This window comes from Leptinotarsa decemlineata, unplaced genomic scaffold (assembly GCF_025532065.1).
Source record: "Leptinotarsa decemlineata unplaced genomic scaffold, Ldec_3_MD MMD2_tig00003308_RagTag_RagTag, whole genome shotgun sequence".
NCBI classification, from domain to species: domain Eukaryota; kingdom Metazoa; phylum Arthropoda; class Insecta; order Coleoptera; family Chrysomelidae; genus Leptinotarsa; species Leptinotarsa decemlineata.
In genome coordinates, this window is record NW_027412586.1 from 3,445,776 (window position 1) to 3,468,282 (window position 22,507).

Genomic DNA, 22,507 nt, shown 5'->3' on the forward strand with positions numbered 1-22,507 from the left:
TTCGCATAAGATGTGTAGAGCTGTTTCTATCCCTTCGTTTCATAATCTGCAGCTGAGGTCTCCATTGTACAGCCCCATTTTATTCAGGTGTTCTCTGAGCGAACAATGACCGGTTAGTAATCCTGTAATTATTCTGAGCCAATCCCTACTATATTGAAGTAGTTCTTCGGTTCTTTTCTCGGACGGTTCCCCAATGAAGGTTCTACTGTGTTTGTTGCCAGGTACTTTAGTCCAGTACTCTGTGTGCTTCTTATTGGTCCATATCCTAATCTGGTTTCATACCAGTGATTTTGATACCCCCAGAGCTGGTTCAGGACCTATATGAAGATGATGATCCGCGTCTAGCGCATTCATCAGTTTTATCATTACTTGTGATTCCTGAATGCCCTGGCACCCAGTACAAAGTTAATTTGTTCCTGTTTGCAAGTTCATTCAGTTCTTCATGGCATTCCCAGAGCAGTTTTGATGTCACCTCCGGGTTTGTCAGAGCCCCTAGTGCGCTCTTGCTGTCTGTAAAAATATTGATCCGCTCATTTCTTTGAGGTCTCAATTCAATAAGCCTTGCACACTGCAAGATAGCATACACTTCCGCCTGAAATACGGATGTGTATAGTACTAGCGGATAGCTGTAGTTTAGATTTCTATCCGCTCGGTATATTCCAGCTCCCGTTTCATGTTTGGTCTTCGATCCATCTGTATAGGTACCAGGTGTTTTTTCCAAACATGTTTTTGGGATGACTAATGGTCTTCCACTCTTCACGGCTTATGATTTTGGCCATGAAGTTTGTGTTAAAGGTGTACTTCGGTGTCATGTGGTCCGTGCACCTATTCAATATGTGCTTCTCCACTTGTTCCGAAATTTCTGTTCGGTCCGATCTTCTGTAGTTCGGTGAGTTTTCTAGTCTGAATTGGCCCATCCTGGCCTCCCCCATTATCACAAATTGTAAAAGAGGTAGATTCAGGAGTGTCTCCAATGCAGCTGTTGGGGTAGTTCTCATTGCTCCCGTCATTACCAAACATGCAAATACTTGCACCTTGCCTAGTTTGTTGATGGCGGTCGCCTGCTTCACCTTTGGCCACCAGACCAGAGATGCGTATGTTATCATGGGTTTAACCACCATCGTGTATAGCCAATATACACGATGTCTGGTTTTAGTCCCCATGTTTTTCCATAGGTGCGTCTGGCGAGCATCAGTGCTACCTCCGCTTTCCTCTTTATCCTGTCCAAGTGTTGGTGCCAGGTCAGTTTGAAGTCTAGGATTACTACCAGATATTTAACCTCCCCCGATACTTGTATTTTAGAGGTCCGAGACCCTCCGTTTTAGTCCTCTTGGTGAATGCTACTATGGTCGATTTGGATGGGCTTATGTTAAGCCCTTCCTCTTCGGTCCATCTTGTTATGATGTTCAGGGCCTGCTGCATGCATCCCTTCACTATATTATTGTATTTACTCTTGACTAGGATGACTAAGTCGTCTGCATATCCCAGTGCTTTATACCCATTACGGTCCAGGAGACATAGTAGCTCGTCCATTACAAGGTTCCATAACAGAAGAGATAGAACCCCCCTGTGGACAGCCCCTTGCTACCCGTGCCACGACTGTTTCCCCATAATGGTTGTATATACCAATCTTCCCCTAAGCATGCAGTCTATCCACTTGCAGCTTGTCTTGTCGATCCCTCTTCTCCTCGACGCCTGGGTGATTGATTCTATCAAATGCGCCCTCAATGTCCAAGAAAGAAGCTAAGAGTACTTCCTTGTTTTTGTAGGTATATTCTACTTTTTCTGTTACCCGACATAGAGCCGTTTCTGTTGACATACCTGACCTGTATGCATATTGGTCTCGATGTAATGGTCTGATAGCCAGTGTTACGTCCCTAATATATCTGTCAAGTAGTTTTTCTAGCGTTTTCACCGCAAATGACATGAGACTAATTAATCTCAAAGCCTTCGCCGAGCCCTGTCCGATTTTCCCAGGTTTCGGGATGAAGGTGGCCCTGATCAGTCTCCAACTTTTTGGTATGTGTCCCAGTACTAAGCTTGCCCTGAGAATTATACACAATTTTTTGAAAAGTACTTCCGGTTCCTTTTGAAGCATTACTGGGTATATGGGTAATTGCAGGTTAGGCTACCAGAGGGAGTATTGTCCATTTCGCGGACAAGTCCCTCCTGGATCAGGTCTGCTTGACCCTGACTCAGGATGACCTCAGGGTGTCGCGTGTCGGTGACAGCCACCCTCAGTCCCCTAGCAGCCTCGCTATAGGTCCCAGTTTGTCTGGAAGCTCTGGGTTTTTTCAGTATCTTCTGTGGGGGAGTTTTTACATCCTCTCTAGGTCTCTTTTTGGCCCTTTCCACAGAAGTTACTTTTGTTTTTTCCGTTTTTTGCGGTCTTTTGTGTTACATGGTTTTTCAATCCATGTTCCCGCAGCTATTTTTCGTGCTTTCATCAGTTTCCGCCTTTGCGCCCCTGATGGCCTTTTCTTCTGCAGTTCGACTTCCGTCAATCCTGCAGGTATGCTTTCGGCGGGGCTGGTGTTTCCCTCCGTTTGACTATGACTTTCCTGGTCAGTTTGCACCTCCAGGATAGTCTGGTTTTGCGAGAAGTCCCTCGAAGAGTCCTCCTCTGATATTCTGGTAGTTCTTGTTGTATCCATCCAAGTCCCACGAGTATGGGGGAAAGGGTTGTCCACATCCATGGTGCCCCCTGCATGGATGTAAGGCTGGATACTTTGGGAGGTCGCCTGGTATCCCAAAGGCTCCGTTAGTGATACCTGATGAGGCTCAGGTACCATTCATCTTTTGGCACGGGTCGCAAAACACCTTGGATTAAGCCTGGGTCCTTCTTGGTCTGACTGTTCTGTTACGGCCTCTTCGGCCTGGGAGACCCTACCAGTAGCTAAGCTGCCGCCGACATAGCCCGTAACTTCATCACAATACGCAAGCCCTCCGACCACGGCATGGTGACGACCCCTCGGGAGGGTGAAACTATCATTACTATACGTCCCGCAATGTGGGCAAAAAGATATCAAGACTGTTACATCAATTCTCATTATTATTATAATACAAAAAAGTCAACTCAAAGTTGTAATGGAAATGTAGATCAACGAAAGTCCTAAATAAATTTGGTGAGAATTTTCTCCACTATGTCCGCCATTCACAGTGATTGAAAAAACCTAGGAAAAAAGACATTTCTCCCAACACAAATCTGCCAGATGTGACAAAAAATTAATATCGTTAATATACAGGGTGTAACTGAATAAGTGTAAAACACTTAAGGAGGTGATTTCTCATCGAAAAAAAGACAGCATCTTTCATACAAAGAAATTTCATTGTAGCATCCCTTGTTAAGAAACAGCCCCTCAAAGGGGATACATAAAATTTGTATAACAATTTTTTTCACAAGCACTAAAAAAAGTTACAATATTGAAATTAACCTGACGTTTTGTACTATCAAAAAGACACTTAGCCTGAAATTTATTTGGTTTACCCCATGGTTGTAAGGGGTGGAAAACGCAACTCCTAAAATTTATTTCCAATGTAACTTTTTGTCTTATTATTTGATTCATTTCCGATAGCCTGTTTCATCCCAAACAAAAAATGTTTCTTGGGTTTTTTGCCCAAAATAAGCCAGTTCGCAGCAAAACATTATTTTACGAACAACTAAAGAGATACATCGTCATAAATGCGAAAATACGAAACTAATCTATCTAGTATGTCGCTATTACCGATAGTGACAATTAAATGGGTATGACGCTGTCAGTTTGTGAATTTTCGAAATTGAATTAATACTAATTGTGTGTTGTTGTTCTGTTCTTAATTTGTTACTTTAATAATTCACTTGTTATTAAAATGGCATACACAAATGAGGAAATGGCTGATATGCATTACGGTTACGGTCTGTCGCAGGGAAATGGGTAAGAAGATTCTAGAATATATGCTGAAATGTATCCTCAACGGCAGCATCCTTCACATAGAATATTTGCTCAACTTCATCAACGATTACGAGAATATGGTTCATTCGACAAAAAAACGCAGAATTGTGGTCGCCATCGAGAAGTACGAACACCACAGCTTGAGGAAGCAATACTTGATTTGATTGAAGAACAACCTACTACCAGTACTAGAAAGATTGCTTTCCAGCTAAATGTTGATCATTTAGCTGGAAAGGAGGTATTTCGAATTTCTAAGGAACAACTCTGCAACGAGTACAGGCACTGTTACCGCGAGACTTTCCGAACCGTCTTGAATTTTGCATTTGTATGCTAGAAATGATTAGAAAAAATTGTGACTTTCTGAAGACGATAGAATTCACATATGGAAAGAGAAATAAATTTTTTTTTCAGCACATATGGGCTGATGAAAACCCTCACGCTATTGTCGAAACTAAACATCAAGAACAGTTTTCTCTTAACGTGTGGCTCGGAGTTATTGGGGATGATTTAATTGGGCCTCATTTTCTACCTCCTCGATTAAATGGTGAGGCAATTTTTAAAAGAAGTGCATCCAGTACTGCTGGAGGAAGTTCCTTTGGGCATCAGAAGGGATATGTTTTTTATGCATGATGGGGCTCCCGCCCATTTTAGTCAAGTAGCACGTCAGCATTTAACAGAAACATATGCAAATCAGTGGATAGCTCGAGGAGGACCACAGAACTGGCCCGCTCGATCTCCGGATCTCAATCCTCTCGATTTCTCTCGATTTATCGTACTCCTGTTCGCGATGTAGAAGACTTAAGAAACCGCATCATCGATGCATGCAGGGTAATCAGAGAGACCCCAGGAATATTTGAGCGAATACGTGGCTCAATGCGCCGACGTCTAGACGCATGCGTAATATCTGAAGGTAGACATATTGAACATTTACTATGATTTCTACATGTTGTGTGTTATGTTATTAATAAATTAATTTTGTTTGTTACCTTTTAATCGTTTAATGCAGGTACTAACTACGAAATAACAATAAATCCAGTTCGCATTTATGACAATGTATCTCTGTAGTTGTTCGTAAAATAATTTTTTGCTGCGAACTGGTTTATTTTGGGCAAAAAATCCAAGAGATATTTTTTGTTTAGAATAAAACAGGCTATCGGAAATAAATTTTTAAATGGTAAACACATAATAAGACAAAAAGTTACATTGGAAATAAAGTTTAGGGGTTGCGTTTTCCACTCCTTACAACCATGAGGTAAACTAAATAAATTACTGGCTAAGTGTCTTTTTGGTAGTACATAACGTCAGGTTAATTTCCATATTGTAACTTTTTAAGTGCTTGTAAAAAAAAATTTAAACAAATTTTATGTACCTCCTTTAAGGGGCTGTATCTTAACAAGTTTTTTTATATGAAAGATCCTTTTTTTTTTTTCGATGAGAAATCACCTCCTTAAATGTTTTACACTTGTTCAGTTACATCCTGTATAACGCAAGACATCCGGTGATCACGGTACAAAATAGAGTGAAACAAACTTATATCACTAAAGAAATTCATGAACAAATCAGAAAACTCAAAAAAAAACGGAGTATATTCTTTTAGCGGGTAACGAGTATATTTTAAATAGCTCTGTGGAAATGGATAGCACCTGGTTACCATTCCTGAGACGAGAGGTTGAAAACGGAAATATGAACCTAAACTGAATTCTCAGAAAACATTCCGTATATGTATTCATGTATAACATCTGGACATTTTTTTTGACGTGTGCTAGAATAAATACATCTATTCACAATTTTGTGTTTTGAAAATATGGTTTTCCGAAATGTCAAGCACTGAAGAAAGCAAATTAAAAAAAAAATTTCAATTTTCTTCAATTTGAAGGCAACATTTATGAATACGACATGTAACTAACTAATTGGGCTTTTGAGTGGTTCATATTGGGCAGTAGTATTGAGTCCTCCACAAAAGAATGTCTTTCAAAGAATAGAAAAACATATGTTTCCACATTTTATAGTGTGCCAATCAGGAAATGTGTTTGAACAAATTACTTGAAAATATAGAAACAAATGTTATATTAGCTTTTTTTTCATCTTGGAACACTGATAACAATTGAATTCAATGACATCAATGATATCTCGCACAAGCTTCTCAACTTCTGAGAGTTGTCTTTCGTATGGGGGCGACAGCTGATTAACAGAAAAACATATTTTTTTTAAACAGATAATAATGCATAAAAATTCCTTGAAAAATATGTAATTGTTCTATATTCTCAGAAAATGGATTTCAACAAATAACGTTGAAGTAGTGATAATGAATGAATTTGAAAAAATTAAATTTTATTACTTTCATAATTGATAGTTAATAGTATGAAATGATAAAAAATATCGCAAGTAATAAGTTAGTTAGTTATTTGTTGTGCTCAGTTTCCAATTAAACATTAAGTTTCCATCTCAAGTAAATTATTTTAGTCACTGATGCATCACCGAATGAAAGATAAACATGTTTCTATGTTTCAGCCCATATTGCAACCAATAAAAGTAGTATGATGATGAAATCCAAATCAGATAGACATACAAATTATTCGGGGTTTTTATTTGATATGATACCAATAGAAGAACATACTTTCCTCTCGAAACTGAACGTTTTACTATATACTTCGTTCGTTGACATTCAGAATAAGGCTAAGGTAAGTTTTTCGATTATACTTTGCCAGAGTTAATATTTTCAATATCATGTCAATTAAAGATCAAATAAATGATCATACATACTCTGTCCATCTAAGCAACAGTGCTCCAAAACATCATGCATAGTGCACGTAATCTCCCAGACAAGGCTACTTGTACAGAGTCTCATTTAAGAACGACCGATTTTTTTATTTTTTGTTTTAATAACAAGCGGCTGGGTATAGGACATTTTTTAGGTGGAGTGTAGGAAACACAAATTAGCAGTTTTTTCAGCCGTATCAGTACTTGACATATTGAAAACTTTAAAATTTAAAATACCGAATATGTATACACCATAAGCGTTGAAACGTAACTGACCACTCCGACACTGTAACAATGAATTCCGCCAGCCGATTGCAGTTAAATCTAATTGGCCGGCGTAAGGATTCTAGTTTATTTTACCCAATTAATGCAAATGTGCGTGGTTATCATGATTTGAACTTTCACTTTACGAATGTGTACCACAATGTGTGCATTCATACACCACACTTTGAATTTTCCATTTTATTGCATCGAAAGTTCTTTAGGTGAGTACTTTTTCTTTAAAGATTCCTCAAAGTAGAAGAATGCGCATGCGTTAACTGAGATTGTGGTCAATATTATTTGCAAGATAATCTTGTTATTTGCTGATATTGGCATTCTCATATTATGTGCGTTTGCCATTTTCAATAATTTGTCCCAAGTCAATGTATATTACAATATAAATTTACATTCTGTTTTCATTCAACAACGTTCTATAAATGACACTACTTATCAATATTGCGTCCTTATTATTGAATGAAAAATAAGAAATGAAACTTCCTATGTGTTACCACTTTTATTTGTAACTATCGTTACTGCAGTTTCGTCCTATAAGGACATTTTCAAACTAATACAATAAACAGTTTATTGTATCACATTTTTATTCACATTAGAAGACAGAAATCATCAAACAAAAAAGAAATGCGTAATGACTCATCCGCCAACTCATATAGACACACTTATGCTTGTCGCTCACTTGTCCGGCACAGCACGGCGCGGCGCTGTCCGTCGCCTAATGGCGACGGGTAGTAGTATCGCCCACTTGTCCAGCTACAACCGGCATACTGAAGGTTGTAGCTGGACAGAAACATGTCTATCACTAGCAGTTCAGACGAAAAAGTCGTCATTATAGTGGCCGTATTATTGAATGTAGAAGAAAATAGTCACCAAAAGAGAGGGATGTGGGTCCATCAGATAAATGAAAAGAAGGCAAATCTGGAAGATTTTCATCATTTTTTTGTTCGTCTTCTTTCAGAAGATGAGCATAAATTTTTCCAGTATTTCCAAATGAATCCAGGCAAATTTTCAGAATTACAGGCAGAGCCTGCCCTAACAAGCAACTCAATTTTTCCTCGTCCATTTTCATAAGTACCGTCTGAATCTGTGCTGTCAACTGATGGAATAGCAAAACAGAAAGACAGGAACTTCCCAGGCACTTTTGGACAAGTTGATACTGGCAAGCGCTGGCCGACGACGCGCTCATTTGGCCAGACCGTCACAGCACGTACAGGACAGGATCGGAGAACTGGAATCCTTTCCGGCGGCGGACGCACTTGGCTGTACCGTAATGGGCTGTTGTCCATTCATTTTCATTGTTCCAATCTTATCCGTATTTTGACGTGATGGGCCGTGCTGTGCTGTGCCGGACAAGTGGCGATAAGCTTTACGGGGTTCGTTTGACATGGTAACGACTACCAATCGAAAACAATTGACAACAACCGAACGGCCATAACGTATTTGCAAAGAAATGATAGATCCAATTCATGTTAAAAATTAATGAAATTTGTTCTAAGTTGTCAAAATTGTTCGAAATTTTTTCTCTTTCGAAAAATGTTCTCGCCACAGAAAATTGTGATATTGTTGTCATTAAATTGTTTCCGCTTTCATAAACACTAATTGTTTTTTTGAGATCAATACATACATTAGACACTTGCCTTATCGGCTCTTCATCATCAAATCGATATTTACTCGATCTTATCTCTCATATATGTCAAATTTGTGTTTTCAGTACGTACTTACTGGAGATTAACATTAAATTGACTATTTTTTTCGTACACAGAAACAAGAAAGTATGAATAAACTGATACATTTCATTCATAATTTTCAGGTACAATAATAGTATTCATGAGCTCTCTTTATTTAATTCACCATTGAAACTAGTTTTTTATAATTTTGCCCAACATAGTTCCCATAGAAATTCATAAATCATTATTAAAATTGTTCTTTTTGTTATCGGACTGATTTCTGTTGTACCGGTTTTCCTTCTTGAACATTTTTTAATTTCATTTCCATCAGACATTCAACTACAACTGCATATCGATGGGCTGAAAACAGCGGGTTCTTTGTACCACTCCGGGTCATTGCCCACACCCCTTCTTCTGTAAAATGAGTCTTTGATAACCTGTTGTCTACCAAATCCTGTTTTTCTCATATCTTTGGCAGAATCCCACATGTTCCAACCATATTCCCAGCTACTCACTTCAGTAAAGTAGAATCTCCGTTCGGGAATCAGTTCTACTCGTTTTTTCAAGTAGTTCATTCTGCCGTCTTTGTTCGAGCCAGTGTATATTAATTTTCTCACAGCAGGGTCAACTGGTTTCATGATACCTTTAAAAAATGGAATTGACTTAGTATTCATTATCAGTCAAGAATCTCAGAACAATCAGATCTAAATCGTTTTAGCACGGCTAATATTTTGACAGCAATAAGATATTTAAGAATGTACACTTGCTAGCTTGAAGCAATGTGGTCTTCTATACTACCACAAACATCTCCATGTGAAGTACTGCACAAACAAATAAATGTTGGTTAAATCAAAATATTATGATTTTTTCAAAGGGGATATTTTCTAAAAGTCTCCAACAAGAAACTCAGTGAGTAAAAAAAACAAATATTCAGTTAAAAAATCTCAGGGTTATTTATGTAGATTTTCAAATTGTAATTTTTCCTCAACCTAATAGAAGTATAGCCAATAAACAAATTGCAGGAATGTGATTTTCAACGTATTATGCATCTAAATAAATTTTCTATGTTTTTCACCACTTTTAATAATAATAATAATAAACTAGTTTATTGTATTAGTTTGAGAATGTCCATATAGGACGAAACTGCAGTAATGTTAGTTACAATTAAAAGTGGTAAAAAAACATCAATTTATTAAATAAATTTTAAACTGGATTTTTTGTTTGGAAAGTAAAACTGAAGGAGACATCCAATTTTTTATTCTCGATGTGAGAGTTCCAGATTTGAATATAAGGCCCCAACAGTTTCACGACCCGTTCCAACTCTATTTTCACCTCTGAATTGAACTGATAAATATTGGTAGTAGAGTTTCGATAGTGAAGTCTTTCTTGTAGGAAACATTTTCTTCTGTAAAGATCTTTCTCATACTTTACATATTTGCAATACTTCTCGTGGTATTTGCAAAAAACGGTTCTCATTTTTGCAAATTGTTTGCGTTTAACTTCAAATTGTTGAAAATGAACTAAAAATCATTGAAAAGGAACCGTTGCTCAGACTAATGTCTTAACGTCAGATCACCGTTTTTAATAAGCGACTTTGTCATCAAAATGTTACAATAACGGTCTGATGACTTCGTCAATTGCGGAACTAGCCAAACGTCACACCCATCCTCAATCCCTAAAGAGATGGGATAGAATCAAAGGATGCAGTCTTGCCAGGATCACCCTGGAAAGCTGGCGCCGAAGAAATATCTGGCGATGACCAGGAAAAACCTACGCTTAACAGTGACATTTCTGACTGGCCACTGTCAACTAAGAAAACACCTCCATATTATGGGGCTAGTGGACACACCCAAGGACCGTTATATAACATAGGATAGCCAGATCCCTATACCAGCAACGTTGTCGTGCGTGAACCGAGTCCCCACTACTTTATGACATCACGGGCGGACCCGTAGCCGTTGGAATATCGCGGTTTGTGACTGTGAACGTGATGAGACACGTTGTTAAGTAACGGTTTTTGTGTTTATACTTCTTCGTGCATCTAGTAAATGAAAGAATTTTTTTACAATAAACATGCCAGGACGTCGTTGCGCTGTTTTTGGTTGTAACAACTGCCGTGTGTCCATAAAACTTACCGGAAAAGACATTGTTTACCACAACTTTCCTAAAGCAAATGATTTCGTATCGGGTACTGTACGAAAAGAATGGATAAGACGCTGCAAAAGAGCGGATAAATGGAATCCTGATACCAGTCAAATTTGTTCCGTTCATTTTACTAGCAATGATTACGAAAGAGACCTGAGAAACGAATTATTAGGATTGCCTGTAAGGAAACTGCTTAAAAAAAGTGCTGTACCTAGTTTAAATCTGCCCCAAACCTGTACAACATATGTACCAAAAAATTCATCGCGAGAGGCAAGGTATTTAAAAAAGGAAAAGGTGACACGTCACAAAGAAGAAATGGATAAGATTTTCGAAAAGGAGCCAGAAGCTACTTCAGTCGACTTGAACCTTACCATTTCAAGTGAACCATCCTCATTAGCAGGTTCATCTCACATCATCAGCAACGCTTTAATTGCATCAGAAAATAATATATCCATTCAGTATGAAAAGCTCCGCGAAAATTACTCTAAATTATGCAAAAAAATGGAAAGTATGAAGCGAAGATTGAATTTACAAAGAAAACAGCTTGTTTATTATAAAATGAAAAGTAAGAAAAAAAAATCTCCTCAGAAAGAAGAGGCCCTAAATGCATTGAAAAAACTTTTGACAGATAATCAAATTGCCATTCTTCTAAACAAAAAGAAACGCGTGAATTGGACTACAGAAGAGATTGCTGTTGCTTTTACTCTTCGTTATCTTAGCAGAAAATGTTATGTATTTTTGCGAACTAAACTAAATTTTCCTTTACCAGCATTGTCCACTTTAAGTAGTTGGGCATCAAAAATTAATATAAAGCCAGGCTTATTGAAAGATGTGCTAACTTTTTTGAAAGTAGCTGGAGAAAATATGTCGATCATGGAACAATATGTAGTAATTTCCTTCGACGAAGTAAAGGTTAAATCTACTTTAGAATATGATATTGGCGAAGATCAAGTTCTAGGCAACTACAATTTAATGCAAGTGTGTATGGTTCGGAGCCTTTTTTCCACTTGGAAGCAGCCTATTTATATAGGCTTCGACCAAAAAATGACGAAGGATATATTAATGAACATTATTACACAATTGCATAAAATATCATACCAGTGTGTGGCAATTGTCAGCGACTGTGGAAGCAGTAATGTTGGCTTATGGAAAGATTTATCTGTTGATATAAATAAGACCTATTTCAACCATTCACAGACGGAAAAAAAAAATATATGTTTTTGCGGATGCTCCACATTTGCTTAAACTCATCCGTAATTGGCTTTTGGACAGAGGATTTGTTCTAGACAGTGACGGAAATATTAAAATATGTAAACAACCGTTGGAAAATTTAATAAAGTTAACTGATACAGAGATAAATTCCTGTTACAAAATTTCGCAAAAACATATTACTGTTGAATAAAGTAAACGACAAAACGTAAGACTAGCAGCCGAATTATTGTCCCGCAATACAGCACAGGCTCTGTTACGATACAAACCTGGCCCCGACAAAAAACTTGCTGAAGACCTTGGCATGTTTATAAACGATGTTAATTCTTGGTTTGATATTTTCAACAGTCATGTAAAAACACCACCTGATCCCAATCGTTTGAAAGCTCCTTATGGAATTTATTCAAATGAACAAGAACACCATTTAGATAAAGTTAAAACTATGCTACTTGACATGAGAGCCGAAGGAAAACAATGTTTACAAACATTTCATAAAGGGATGATAATGTCCATTGAATCTTTAAAGTTACTGTACCGGGATATCACAGCCGAATGTGAAGATGTACATTACATCTGTACTCACAAACTCAATCAGGATTGCCTTGAAATTTTTTTTTTCCCAACTACGGTGCCGAGGCCCAAATGAACACCCGTCACCATTAGAAGCCATGAAAAGAATAAGGATGATTATCTTAGGAAAAAATCCTGGTATTTTAGAGGCTCGGGTAATAAAAAACATTTTATTTTTTATTGCTTCAATGTGCATGTTAACTTTTGTTTTCAAGGTAAACACACAAGAAACGGTTCCTGAGGAGTATAGGGTCGCTAGAGTTTTGGAACAAGCTAAGGTTTTTGTCGAGTTACCTCAAGAAGACGCATGTAATAGCACCTCTAATGGCACAGTAACTCAAAGTAGTAGCAGTGGAAGTTCGTTTTCAACATCTGACATTTCAGGAACTTCCGATACAAAATCACCAGAAACTACAGATGATGCTTTTGAGTATATTGCTGGTTTTATAGCAAAGAAATTTAAAACGACTCATCCACAACTAGGTGATTTTACTTATAAGATTAAATCTGATTTTTCTCCCAATATACCATCATGGGTACAGCAGCTTTCATTTGGGGGTCTTATTAAACCCTCAAGTGAATTTTTAAATAAAATTAAACAGTGGAACAAGCAATTTGAAATTTACCATGGCGACAACAAACTAAGGAGAGAGCCAATGGTTGTCAAAAAAGTATCTTTAAAAATTAAAAAAAGAGAAAGTTTACCTTTTGATATAATCAAACTCTTCTGTAAACTGAGGACTGTTATTCGTATAAATTATTTAAACACAAAACAGTTTTTAGACAGTCAGTTAAAAAGGGCAGGTAAACGCAAGATTTGCAGTACCCCAAATTCTGACGTGAAACGGAAATTAGCTAAAAAAATGAAAAAAACTATTATGTAATAATTCTTAAAATTATTATTTATATTTTTAATGTTTAAAAATAATCATTACATAGTAATAGGTATGTAAATGTAGTTAACTTCTTTATTACAATTTATTTTTCAATAACAAAGAACGTATGTTAAAGTAAGCACCCATTAAGAATTTTATTTAATTATTCTTTCCTAATGTAGTTTTTGTTCTATTTTCGTGAATAAAGATAACGATGGTGTTTGATGCGAAAGCGTCAAGAGTCAAATATAGATTATACTTAGGTATTAATTGTAACCCTTCATTTGAAAACGTATAATAGTAATAATAATAAATGGTCTTCATTTTACGTCGCACGTGGACAAAGTCATGTATTGATAGTGGTGATCTGACGTTAGGTGATCAAAATCGGATACCTGCTACCTGTAAAAAAAGCTTTGTTTTCAAACTAGCAATTACGCATACATTTTCAACTACATACACTATTTTCATAGAAATCACCCACTAAGGAAATGAATATTTCGAAACATGTTCCACTGCAAACATTCTTACACAGTGAAATCTGGAAAATATCTCCAAAAAACACATACTTCCTAGCTCATACCTCGACGGACACTTAATCATATTCGAGAGATATTCATACAAAAACGAGTGATCTATAGAGCGGTTTCGGAATATAACTTCTTGTCAGTGCAGTTCAGAACAAACCAGGTCTGATACTCGACAGAACTCATCGACGCTCTATCGTTCATACGAAACTTCCGTCTAAGACATACAACTGGAGTGATTTAGTAACAGTTAAAAGCTCCAAGGGGAAAAATATCATGTACCATTAGAGAATTCGAGTGATTTCAGCTAGCACCTACTTCTGGATGAACGAGAAGAATCTGCGAGAATTTTCTCTGTGAGGAATCTTGCTCAAATGTCTGTAGGATATAGTCAACTGTTCGTCGTGGCATTAGCCCGTGAAGTAATTGCTTATCGACAGGGATTTGCCAGACATTACTATGTAGGAACTTTGGAAGCTTGGAATTTCCAATCCAAGCTTAGAATACAGAAAGTTTTTTGCCGCTTAGGTCCTCGTTCACGAAAATGAAATGTTACTACTTTATGGTAGTTAAAACAGATCCTGTTTCATAAGAAGGTTTAGCGGAGTGTCGATGAAATCAGTCGGAGTACCAGTGGTCCTCTGCTGTCATCGTTAGATTTGTCCTTCATTCACGAGGAGTGATACTCCAAAACTGGTCTGTACGTAATTAGTCGATTGATTTCAGCGAGGCCTTGCTACTCGGCGAATGAAAAGAATCTCCAAAAATTTCCTCCATAAAGAAATTTGCACAAATGTATGTCGAATATAATCCAATATTCGTCATGGTATTTGCCAGAAAATTTTTCCGACATGAATTTTCCAAACGTATCTCTTCCCAACAAAGTCATTAGAGTAATTTGATTTCTGTTGGAAATATTATGTTTACTTAAACGATGTCGATGATATCACTGTTTTCTAAAAGAAATGTTACCACCTTCTAGGATTGAATCAAAAAATAACAATTTATATTACTCATATTTAATTATTATCTTTTTCACGGTATCCCAGTATACAGTATTACTGTTACTGTTACTGTAATGTATTATTGAATAAGATACGCCACTATTTTTGTTCGACATATTTTATTTTTTTTATGCGTTTACAAAAAGATCGAGTAGGTTTTTTTTGGGAAACTGGTCAGAAGGGTCATTATAATATATTATTCCAAGTATGTATATAGATCAGTAATGTTCATTGATGAATAAACATTATTCGGGAAATGAATAGTTTTCTTTTTCCTCGAACGTACATATCAATTGGCGACGAGGATGGGATTGTAATGAGTATTAGAGGAGATCAATGAATTGTGAACTTTTTATAAAAGTAAGAGAATCTTCGAAAAATGGCGCACGGCTATATCGGACATTTGAATCGTTTCGATCATGTGACATCTGATTGGAATATATTTTTGCCTCAGTTAACTCAATATTGTACTATCAATACTCTGGCAGAAGATATTAAAAGGGACTTACTGTTAAATTCGTTGAGTGAACCCACTTATAAATTGGTGATAAATTTGTGTGTACCGGATTCGCCGGACAAGAAGACGTTTGCTGAATTGAAGACGTTATTGGATAAGCATTTCAGCCCCATTACCACTTTTCATTTGGAACGAATAAAATTCTATTGTGCCAGGCGAGAAGAAAATTATACAATTATGGATTTTGCGACTAAATTGAAGTGTTTGGCTGGAAATGTCCAGTTTGGTACCGAGTTTCAAACAGTAATGGAGGACATTTTTCTAGTAGAAGTTGGAAAAGGTCCCATTCAATATAGACTCAAAGAAGAAAAAGGTGATCTTACATTCAAAACAGCCCTAGAAATCGCTTTATGTAAAGAGCAAAGCCAGAAGAAATTGGAGCTTTCACTTGTAACTCAAGTTAAATTAGAACCCAATGCGGATATCATATATCAGCTGAGTTCCCGAAGTACAGAGTAGAAGATTGAAAACAAAACCAAGCCAGGGGAATAGCAATACATGGACCAATGAAAGACGCTTTTGCAATGTTTGTGGTAGGCAAAACCACGAGACAAGTAAGTGCAATTTTCGTGATTATGTGTGCAACAAATGCGGAAAAAAAGGTCATTTAGCTCAAATGTGTCATCAAACTCAAAACAGAGAATTTGTCAGGAAACTTTTTTGTTAAAACAGGTACCTCAGTGGATAATGAGGAATATTTCTTCCATATGCATGATAAGAAAATTGGTATTGATGAAAACCCTACGCAGATATCGATGAAGGTGAAAAATAAGTGGACTACGTTCGAAGTCGATACCGGTTTTCCATTCTCTGCTATATCTGAGGAATTATATAAAAAAAAATTTGCGAGTATAAAATACATGCCACTGAATCTACGAGAATATGTAGGGTATTCATTTTCGCACGTGGGAAAACTTTATTTGAATTTTCAATACTATGATAAAGTAGGAGTATTAGAAACATATGTGATTGAAAGGAATGATCCTCCTTTACTAGGTAGAAACGGTTTGAAAAATTGAATCTGGGAATTGTACCTTTGAATTTGATTGGCTGTGACGGCAAACTGACAACCCTTTGCGAAAAATATTCAGAAATTTCCAATAATGATTTGGATTTATTAAAAAACTTCACTTTGAGTCTTGCAGTGAGGCAAAGTGCGTCACCAAAATTTTTCAAACATAGGTCATTACCATATGCAATGAAAAGTAAAGTGGAACGTGAGATTCATGAATTAGTAGATCAGTGTATATTAAAACTAGTAGAATATTCAGAATGGGTAACCCCATTGTACCAATACTAAAATCGAATGGAACCATAAGGATATGCGGGGATTTTAAAATAACTGTTAACCCTGTGTTGGAGGCAGTCACTTACCCTCTACCTAAAATAAATAATTTGTTTGCCCAGTTAGAATGTGGTGATAAATTTTCAAAGATTGATTTGAGCCAAGCATATCAGCAAATTGCGGTTACGGCAGACACTACAAAATTATTGACTATATCAACGCAGTAGGGGTTGTTTGGCTATACACGCCTCCCTTACGGGATCACTAGTGGGCCAAGTATGTTTCAGAAAATGGTTGAAAACCTATTTATGAATATTCCTGGGGTAGTGGCATTTATTGACGACATTTTAATATCGGGAGCAAATGATACTGATTAACGAAAAAATATTTTTTTTTAAACAGATTTGAGAAAATTTGAATTAGTGTTCAAAATTGTAAAAGAAAATGGTTTGAGGGTACAAGAAGAAAAATATGTATTTTTTCAAGAAAAAATCGAGTATTTGGGTCATGTCATTGATAAACGTGGTCTGCACAAATCTGAAAAAAATATTGAGGCTGTCAAACATGCTTCAGCACCCAAAAATATAACAGAACTGAAATATTTTTTGAGGATGGTCACATTTTATATAAAATTCATACCTAACGCAGCACGAATTCTACAAGCACTTTATAAATTATTAAAAAAAAATACATACGACATTCCTCTGAAAACAAGATTGACAAAATGCATTTGAACAGATAAAAGAGGAAATTATTTCAGATAGATTTTTGGCCTACTACGACCCCGAAAGAAATTTAAAATGCACCGTGGATGCAAGTTCTTATGGGCTAGCAGCAGTAATAAGTCATCCAAATAAAAAAAAGAACCAGACTGCCCTATAGCGTTCGCATCTCGAGTATTAACGGACGCAGAAAAGAAATAAAGTCAGCTAGATAAGGAAGGAAATCAAATGGGGGGTGTCAAAATTCCTCGAATATCTATATGGCCGCTATTTCATTTTAATAACCAATAATAAGCCTTTATGGATGAAAAAAAATCCACTCATTGCAGCAAATATACTGCGAAGATGGGCTCATAATTTGCTAGCATATGATTTCGATATCCAATACGTAAAATCAGAAAATAATATAGCGGATGGGTTGTCAAGGTTGCCACTACAATGTGTCCAACTGGATTTTCAGAATGGTATTTCATAGCTCCACTATGTACAAAAAGTCTTACCTATAACTTATAGAGAAATTAGATTGGCCAGTGGTAGGGATCCAATATTGTCTAAAATAATCTATTACCTGTAGAGTTGTTACCATTTATCAGGCGTAAAAACGAACTTTCTGTAGAGCAGGGTTGCCTCGTGTGGGGATATAAAGTGGTAATTCCGCAGAAATTCCGAAATATGATTTTGTCAGAATTGCATAATTCACACATGGAAATAGTGAAAATTAAATCTCTTGCTCGATCATATGCATGGTGGCCTTCAATTAATGAGAATATCGAGAAGTTAATGGAGGGCTGCAACATTTGTACAAAATTCAGTAGAAATCCAGAAAAAAGTACACTAAAACCATGGGAAATATCTTGGTACGCCGAATATTCTAAGTTCAAATGATGTAACAATCAGTTCAGAAGTAAATCTAATTCAAGATGAACTCTCTTCTATCTCTGCGGACAGCTCTTCACAAAACTTGAGACCTCGAGACCAAATCAAACAACCAGAGAGATTTTCTCCTTCGTAAAAATCTATTTACAGGGAAGGATGATGTAATGTATTATTGAATAGGATACGCCATTGTTTTTGTTTGACATATTTCATATTTTCTTTTTATACGTTTACAAAAAAAGATGGAGTAGATTTTTTTTGGGAAACTGGTTTGAAGAGTCATTATAATATATTATACCAAGTATGTAAATAGATCAGTAATGTTCATTGATGAATAAACATTATTCGGGAAATGAATAGTTTTCTTTTCCTCGAACGTACATTTCAGTTACTATAATGGTAGCATATTTCTATTGAGAGATTTTTCATTTATATAAATCAAACCTCTTTTCAATGTATACCTACTTCTTCATATCATGGAACAAAGTCCCGTCTGTCTATCTGTCTGTTTTCCTGTCCATCTGAACGCGATTATCTCAAGAAATACCGAATGTATTTCCATATAGAAGCTTTTGTGTATTATTCATTATTATTTCGTGCCTAATCCCTTTGAGATATAACAAAATAATTCACTAAATTTAAATTATAAAGAAGTAATTTTCCAGAGATATGTTTATGGAGAAATAGCTTTGTGGCATTCTTCTCCTTCAACATAGAACAAAAACTATGTGAGGTTTACAAAAAAAAGAAGACAAAATAACTACAAAGAAAATTTTTTATGAAGATATGTAGTGCATATACAGAAGTTCCTTTCAGATTCTAACTGAAAGAAAAATCCCTTTCGTAATGTTATGAAAGTGTTTTCTTTCGGCACTGATGAGGTGATAAGGCATGTGCTAAGTCCCGAAACTTCGAAGTAAATCATTGAGGGGTGATAATGTTCAATGTAAGTACCCGAATGGAACTAAGTGGCCTATCGTGTAATTCAGTGTTCATATGAAAGTAGTTATTCCAAAAGGATTTTTTCTCTTCGTTCATGTGAAATCAGTTGTTCAGAAAAAGCTCTTCTTTCAGTTTATATCTGAAAGAAACTATATTTGTATACAATAAATTACTCTATAGGGAGTTCATATTGTAGTTACTTTTTTCTTTCTTTCTTTGGAAGTTTCTCACATGTTGTGTGATTATGGAGAAGAAGATAGCCAAAGAACTGTTTTTCCAAATATTCCCCACACAATGTTTTTTATAAGTCTACAAAAAATCTGCGTTGGCATATGTCTATCTTTTAAGAAGATACGTTGAAAAAATTGTCACGTATAATGTGGTACTTGTAAAGCTATTCAGATAGATACGATAATAATACTTATCAGTTAAATACGTTTGTCGCCTCTTACGCCATACAATTTAAATCATTATCTTAGAAGTTATCGCAAAATTTAAAATATCTGGTAAAAAAATTTAAAAAAGATCGGAAAAAATGTCTTAGTCGGAAACTTTTTAGACCACCCTCGTAAATATATTTTAGATATTCGAAAAATCCATTATTATGGATCACACGTAGGTGTTGTGAAGACTTCTTTGAAGTATTCTCAATGGAAACTGACTGATGCAGTAAAACAATTTGCAACTAAATGACACGTTATTTGAATTTTGAAGAATACTCACAACATACCCCATAATGTTTTCGACATGCTGAAAATACCTGAACTCTTTTCTACTTTCTCCTCTACGGTTCATACCAACGTTTTCAAAGAGTCGTTGGCTTTTCATTTCTAGTAAACTTCAGAAAGATTGATCTCACCTTGAAAAGCACTGGGATCTATTGGATCCGGATCACGAGTTTTTATCCTCGGATGCTTGATCACATTCTGATAAGATTCAATGAGAGTTTTTTTGTATTCATTTTTAACGTCTTCTGGAACTTCTCTGCTTGGTGGTTTATTGGCAATCTCGTTCAATCGGGCTTCATTGGCTCGAAACCATTTGAGCCGCAGCTTGGCTTCCTTCTCAATTGCATGAGCCCAACCTTTCTGAAGGCGAGCATCCAAACCTCGTTGAGTTGTTGGCATACTGACAATTCACATAAATTTTTATCGGGAATTTTGAGTTTCAAAATTTGACGTCTGACGGTACGAAAGTGACAACAACTATGTCAGGTTGGTGGCACGAAAATGAAGGGACCTATTTGGATCGATTTCCTGTACAATAAACAATAAAAAATAAACTTTCATTTTCAAACGGTTTTATTCAGCTTGCCCTGTTTGTTTACTTATTTGTTTGGGTCCAATGTTTGACCTCCTTTCTGTTGACGGATTGATCTGATATTTGGTATACACATTTAGTTTTAATGACAACACAATCAAATAAATTATGTATCATTGTAAATCCAAGATGGCCGCAGCTACATGGCTTGACTAGTATGATAGTAGTATACTTTGAGAAAGATGCAAATTCAAGATCACGGCAGCTACAAAATGGCGGATTACATATTTTTCCACAACTACCTCGATATGGGTATCAAATAACAGAGCTTGACTAGTATTATAGCTGTACACTATGAAAAAGATGCAAATCTAATATAATCTACATAAAAGAAAAAGAACTTTGTCAACTCAGAATCGGGATACAAGCATGGATATTCCACCCAAGTCAAGATTTTGTATCGTATCAAGGACTGTGTGGCTGAAAATGATACGTCGTTACCGATACACCACCCTGATAGAGGTAAAAGGTTAAAACGTGCCGAGAACTGTGTAGCATTGAAGTGGATTAAAATTAGAAACTAAAAACTTTAAAATTGAACGATTTCATATGATGCAGACAATGTACTAAAAAATAATTCGGGAGGTCCTAGGTAGCAGTCATCACACCACTCTCCTCAGAAATCTACGGTATTAATAAGATAAAAAAATAATAAAATTGTTGGGCGTAGTATTTACATATTTACTCAGGTTACGCTATATCAGATAGTTGTTGGTTCACAGATGGATCAAAAACACCTTCCGGTTCCGGAGCAGTTGTTTTCAGTCGCAGACCCAGGACAGAGATATCAATCTGCCTAGGAACCTATGCGACTGTATTTCGAACGGAAATTCACGCTATTGAATTGTGTGCGGAGAGATTGGAAAAATCCAATCTCATATTTTGTGGTGTACGGAACTTTCTGTCGTGGGTTCTGTATAATAATAAATAAAGTAGCACGAATAACCCGTTTATTAAATATTAAAACATATATACAACTCAACTGTCTCGATACAAAATCAAACGCCGCTCGTTTCATGTCCGAGTGTGAAAACTCCCACTTAACCCAATACATGCGCATGACATTCATATAGGAATATATACAGGATATGTTATACATATATATTAAATTTTTCCCCCTTTTTGATCTTGAAAATGATACAACTAATATTCCAATCTTTCTGGAGGTTCACGTTGATGACTACCCCTACGGATCAAAGTTTTTGTTGTGTCATTTTCAGTTTCAATTTGGGTTTCTGGTGATCTACAAATCTGATAAACCCAATTGTTCATTTTCATCACTTTGCAGATGATCGTTATTATGATTAGTTTCTAAACGTTCACTCTCACTACTCATTCCACCATACCCTTAGAATTTTATTCAGATGCCGGTGCCATGTTTTTTTCATATCTGGTATGAAAACTAAATACGTGGACCAATTTTCCATTTTGTTTTCAGTTTCCTATAATCTTTAACTAATACTTTATCTCCTCTACAGATAGTTTTTACTCTTTTTCCCCCATAATATTTTTTTTAGCGTTTCAAACTTTCAACCACTTTTCTAGAAAACTTCTTTTCGTCTTTCCCCTTTTCGTTTCTGTCAATAACAAATCTAGCTTAGTACGAATTTTACGATCAATCATTATCTCCGCGGGACTTATACCAGTAGTATAGCGTGGAGTATTTCTGTAATCCATCAAAAATCGATTCAATAATAAATCCAAACCAGAAATACTTGAATTTACACTTTTTGCTAAAGATTTCTTTATCGATTTTACTGGATTTTCAGCCTGGCCATTCGAAGCGGGATGAAAAGGTGGACTATGTTTTATTTCAACACCATTACTTTTCAAAAAATTATGAAATTCTGAAGAAACGAAATATGACGCGTTATCTGAAA

General features: G+C 36.1%; 2 protein-coding genes across 6 annotated transcripts in view; one reads left to right on the plus strand and one right to left on the minus strand.

Moving 5' to 3' along the window:
* The window catches only part of LOC111514063 (uncharacterized), a 75,350-nt gene that overhangs the window by 35,311 nt on the left and 17,532 nt on the right, over positions 1–22,507 (plus strand). For all 5 annotated transcript variants that reach the window (XM_074177851.1, XM_074177855.1, XM_074177854.1 and 2 more), the window contains one exon: positions 6,444–6,613. In XM_074177851.1, coding sequence (XP_074033952.1) covers positions 6,444–6,613 — 170 coding nt within the window. The remainder of the gene's footprint in view (positions 1–6,443; positions 6,614–22,507) is intronic.
* Positions 8,742–20,531, minus strand: LOC111514062 (protein SPMIP1). The gene is made up of 2 exons (XM_074177857.1): positions 20,167–20,531; positions 8,742–9,278 (listed from the first exon to the last, which is right to left on the minus strand). The coding sequence occupies exons 1-2, from the start codon at positions 20,432–20,434 to the stop codon at positions 8,971–8,973; spliced, it is 576 nt and encodes a 191-aa protein (XP_074033958.1). The 5' UTR covers positions 20,435–20,531; the 3' UTR covers positions 8,742–8,970.

Excerpts from the sequence above, each read along its gene's own strand:
- LOC111514062 (XM_074177857.1), bottom strand. The coding sequence starts at position 20,434 with ATGCCAACAACTCAACGAGGTTTGGATGCTCGCCTTCAGAAAGGTTGG. Across the intron at positions 9,279-20,166 it reads AGATCCCAGTGCTTTTCAAG|GTATCATGAAACCAGTTGAC; the intron begins GTGAGATCAATC and ends CATTTTTTAAAG.